The sequence below is a fragment of the Bison bison genome, unplaced genomic scaffold (assembly GCF_000754665.1).
Source record: "Bison bison bison isolate TAMUID 2011002044 unplaced genomic scaffold, Bison_UMD1.0 scf7180017860456, whole genome shotgun sequence".
Lineage (NCBI taxonomy): Eukaryota > Metazoa > Chordata > Mammalia > Artiodactyla > Bovidae > Bison > Bison bison.
In genome coordinates, this window is record NW_011491028.1 from 741,099 (window position 1) to 745,383 (window position 4,285).

The window sequence follows — 4,285 nt, forward strand, 5'->3', positions numbered from 1 at the left end:
AAGACTCTGATGCTGGGAGGGGTTGGGGGCAGGAGGAGAAGGGGACGCCAGAGGATGAGATGGCTGGATGGCATCACGGACTCGATGGATATGAGTCTGAGTGAACTCCGGGAGTTGGTGATGGACAGGGAGACCTGGCGTGCTGCGATTCATGGGGTCGCAAAGAGTCGGACACGACTGAGGGACTGAACTGAACTGAACTGAGTGGGTATCTTGAAGTAAATGTAAAAATTTGAGAAGTTATCATTCTAGATTAAAATTATGCAGTGCCTTATTATGTCAACAGAAATACTTTAAATAATATTAAAATACAGGAACATGAAACAATCAGTTTAGGTATTAGAAGCATGGAAACCTGTTTTAAATTTGCTCTTTATGCCATATTTCCTGTCTTAATAAGTAGCAATTTTGTATCTTTCCGTTGCTCAGGGCCTAAATCTCAGTCATCCTTGAGTTCTTTTTCAATTTTCCCTGCTTTAAATCCCTCAGCAAATTCTGCATGTTCTATTCAACACTTTCCATCATTCTGCCCGACCCACCTCCTCCCCACTTGGGTCTAAGTCACCATTGCCTCTCCCTGGATTACTGCAATAACCATCTCACTTTCTTGCTTCTCCCTTACTCCTCTATAGTCTTTTCTCAACATTATAGCCAGAGATATCCCTATAAAGCATAAGTGAAATCATGTCACTTATCATAACCTTTCAATAGCTTCCCAACTCTCCAGAGAAACCTTCACACCCTTATAATATGCTGCAAGGCCCTCTGCGATCCTCTCTTCAGCAAACTGTCTGATCTGATTTTGTACCACTCTGTACAAAATTAATTTGCCTCAGTCACACTTGCTGCAGCCACCTTGGCTCCACTATAATTCTCAGACTACCCAGCATGCTCCTGTTTTAGGGCTTTTGAACTTAAATAGCTCCTTCTACCTGCAACACTTACCCTCCATATATCTCCATGGCCAACTCTTTCATTCCTTCATTTCTCTGCTGAAAACTCTAACAGAGATGCCAGTCCTGCTTACAGTACATGACACTGTTTTCACCCAGCACTGCTACCGGCACCATTGCGTCGCTACCACCACCAGCACAATGACCACCACCATCCTCTTTCATCCTTATCCTGCCTTATATTCTGCATTGCACTTATTGTCATCTCACTGTTTAATTTTCTATTGACCATCTTCTCTTCCAAGAATGTAAGCTCCATACTGTTGAGTCCTCAGCAATTTCAAGTGGGTCTGGTATAAAGTTAGTAGCTCACTTGTCTCCCCATGTAACCCCCCAGGTTCCTCTGTCCATGGAATTCTCTAGGTAAGAATAATGGAGTGGATATCCATTCCCATCTCCAGGGGATTTTCCTGACGCAGGGATTGAAGCTAGGTCTCCTGCATTGCAAGTGGTTTCTTTACCATCTGAGCTAAGTAAATGAATGAAGCGTAAGTTCTCTGTAGGCAGGAATAGTGTACGCTCTACTTGCCTCAGCTCTTATTAACATGGAATGTAACCAATTGTTGACTCGGTGAATGGAAGAGAGTTGTGATCTTCTGCCAGTGATATTCACTGATTCTGTTTTCCTCCTTTAACTTATCTGGTTTTGGCTTAGGATTTATTTTGAAGATAGGGCAGTGTGGAAAAAAGCTCAGCTAGAACTTGCGTTGTTTCTCTACACTTTACTGTGGTGTAGCCAGGCTAACTTTTTGGCTTTCCTTACAAGTTTGTGTGTACCTCGCACCTTTTCTGTTCCTTTCTGTGTACCTTGCGTACATTCTGAATAGGAAACCACTTAGATAATTCTGTTTTCTTGACTCAGGACCATGTCTGGACGGAGACTTCGGCAGGCAGTTCGAGAAGTAAGTTAAAATGAAATAATATACCTATGCATTTTTATTTGGAAAAGAGAAGAAGAATTCCCTATCCTTGTGATCTGATACCTTTTAAATTAATCTTTGCTAAGATGATAAGAGTTTTACACTTCTTGAAAGTAAAGGCTGGAGGTGAATATGAAATATTGATGGCATAAGAATAAAATTAAAAATATAAAGGAAATATAGTAGGATTAAAATGGTTTATTTGTATTTATGTACTAATACTTTAAAATTTATGAGTTTTATGGATTCAGTAGTAAATGACCCCAAGTTCATTAATATCTTAAAGTCCTATATAAAAAAATCTAACACATTGAAAATTATGTATTTTATCTGTATTTGTGATTTTTTTTATTTCAGAAAGTATTGTCCATGTTTCTAAAATGACATAACCAGCAAAAGTCTTATTATTTGGAGCTGGAAATAGCTACTGTGGTTAGCTAATAATGCTCCCTTTAGACTTTTTAGGAAATTGATAAAACATCTATATTTTTAGTGATAAAATTCTGCATTAGGAAATAGAGTCATTAGGGTGTTCATAGATCCACTGACTTGCCCAACTGGAGTGCAGAGTTAAGGCTTTTAACTTTTCACCAAGGATTCTCTGATACTCCTGTATTCCTGGGCAATTTTGACCATTGGAAAAATATTAAGATAGATATATTACAATAAAAATTCATATTGATAATTGTATGTTAAATATAACAAAAATGATAATACACTTTAAGATGAAGAGTAATTTTAGTGCACTCTCCCCTTTGCCCTAGGAATTTGAAGCTTATGGGATGCTGAATATGACTGTTGTTATTTCAGGTCTATGTAATGTATATACACACTACATTACCACATATGAAGAATACCAGGTAAAGTAGAAAGTTCTCATCATTTAAATGAATTATATCCTGGTCAAGACTATTGTATCAAATGCAGATTTTCTTTTTGGACTTCCTTAATCATGTTTTTTGAGAGATGATTTTGTTTTAGAGCAGGTAAGAAAAGGATAAGCTAGAGGTCATATTTGGGAGTTCTAGGTTGACCATTTCCAAGTTCAGTAGAGAATTCTAGTCTCATTAACTTCCACTTTCCCTGAAATAAATTACCTGGTCAAGGGCACTGGTAATAAGCCTGGGTTATGGCATACAACATTTCTAACTCGATCCATAATGCTTTTGGTGCCTTAAGCTTCTGTAGAACCTGAGAAAATGCCCATTGGCAGCTACTATCTAGAGAAAGCACTGGCTAAGCACCTTGCAAATGTGATTTTATGTAATCCTCTCAATTAGCCCTGACTGAAGTAGGGTATTATTATAGTGTGATACAGATTAAGAAACAGAGCCTCAAAAAATTAGGGAGGCTGCTGACTGGTGAAGTTTTTATTTTGTTTGTTACAAATAGTACAAAAAGTAGCCTAAGTACTTTTAAACACCAGTAGCTAAAAACGTGAAAACAGGGTAGAAGTCCATACTTACTAGTTTCTAATAGATCTGAAGTATAACTTGGCAATTCATAGTGTGGCACACAGGCTGCCTCTTGACAAATGCTCAGTAATTCCAGCAGTGGAGTCCACCCTGCTGCCCTCTGTTGACTTTACTGAAGGTCCCTGCCTTTGAGTGATTCCTGTTGAATAAAGATTCTTAACTGGGATAAACTTAGATGAGAATAATAAGTTAGATGAGAATAATTCCATTTTTGCCTTATCTGTAACTGTAATTTAGCATTATAGTAAAGTAATGCTCAAAATTCTCCAAGCCAGGCTTCAACAATATGTGAACCATGAACTTCCAGATGTTCAGGCTGGTTTTAGAAAAGGCAGAGGAACCAGAGATCAAATTGCCGACATCTGCTGGATCATCGAAAAAGCAAGAGAGTTTCAGAAAAACATCTATTTCTGCTTTATTGACTATGCCAAAGCCTTGGACTGTGTGGATCACAATAAACTGTGGAAAATTTTGAAGGAGATGGGAATACCAGACCACCTGACTTGCCTCTTGAGAAACCTATAGGTAGGCCAGGAAGCAACAGTTAGAACTGGACATGGAACAACAGACTGGTTCCAAATAGGAAAGGGAGTGTATCAAGTTTGTATATGATCACCCTGCTTATTTAACTTATATGCAGAGTACATCATGAGAAACACTGGGCTGGAAGAAGCACAAGCTGGAATCAAGATTGCTGGGAGAAATATCAATAACCTCAGATACGCACATGACATATGGCAGAAAGTGAAGAACTAAAGAGCCTCTTGATGAAAGTGAAAGAAGAGAGTGAAAAAGTTGGCTTAAAGCTCAACATTCAGAACGAAGATCATGGCATCCAGTCCCATCACTTCATGGGAAATAGATGGGAAAACAGTGGAAACAGTGGCTGACTTTATTTTTCTGGGCTCCAAGATCACTGCAGATGGTGATTGCAGCC

The 4,285-nt window shown here is 38.6% G+C and overlaps 1 protein-coding gene across 1 annotated transcript in view; it reads left to right on the top strand.

Annotated features, from left to right (window-relative positions):
- ASAH2 (N-acylsphingosine amidohydrolase (non-lysosomal ceramidase) 2) overlaps positions 1-4,285 on the top strand; it is a 63,626-nt gene that overhangs the window by 40,388 nt on the left and 18,953 nt on the right. Inside the window, exons 15-16 of the mRNA XM_010832213.1 lie at positions 1,816-1,855; positions 2,638-2,733. Coding sequence (XP_010830515.1) covers positions 1,816-1,855; positions 2,638-2,733 — 136 coding nt within the window. The remainder of the gene's footprint in view (positions 1-1,815; positions 1,856-2,637; positions 2,734-4,285) is intronic.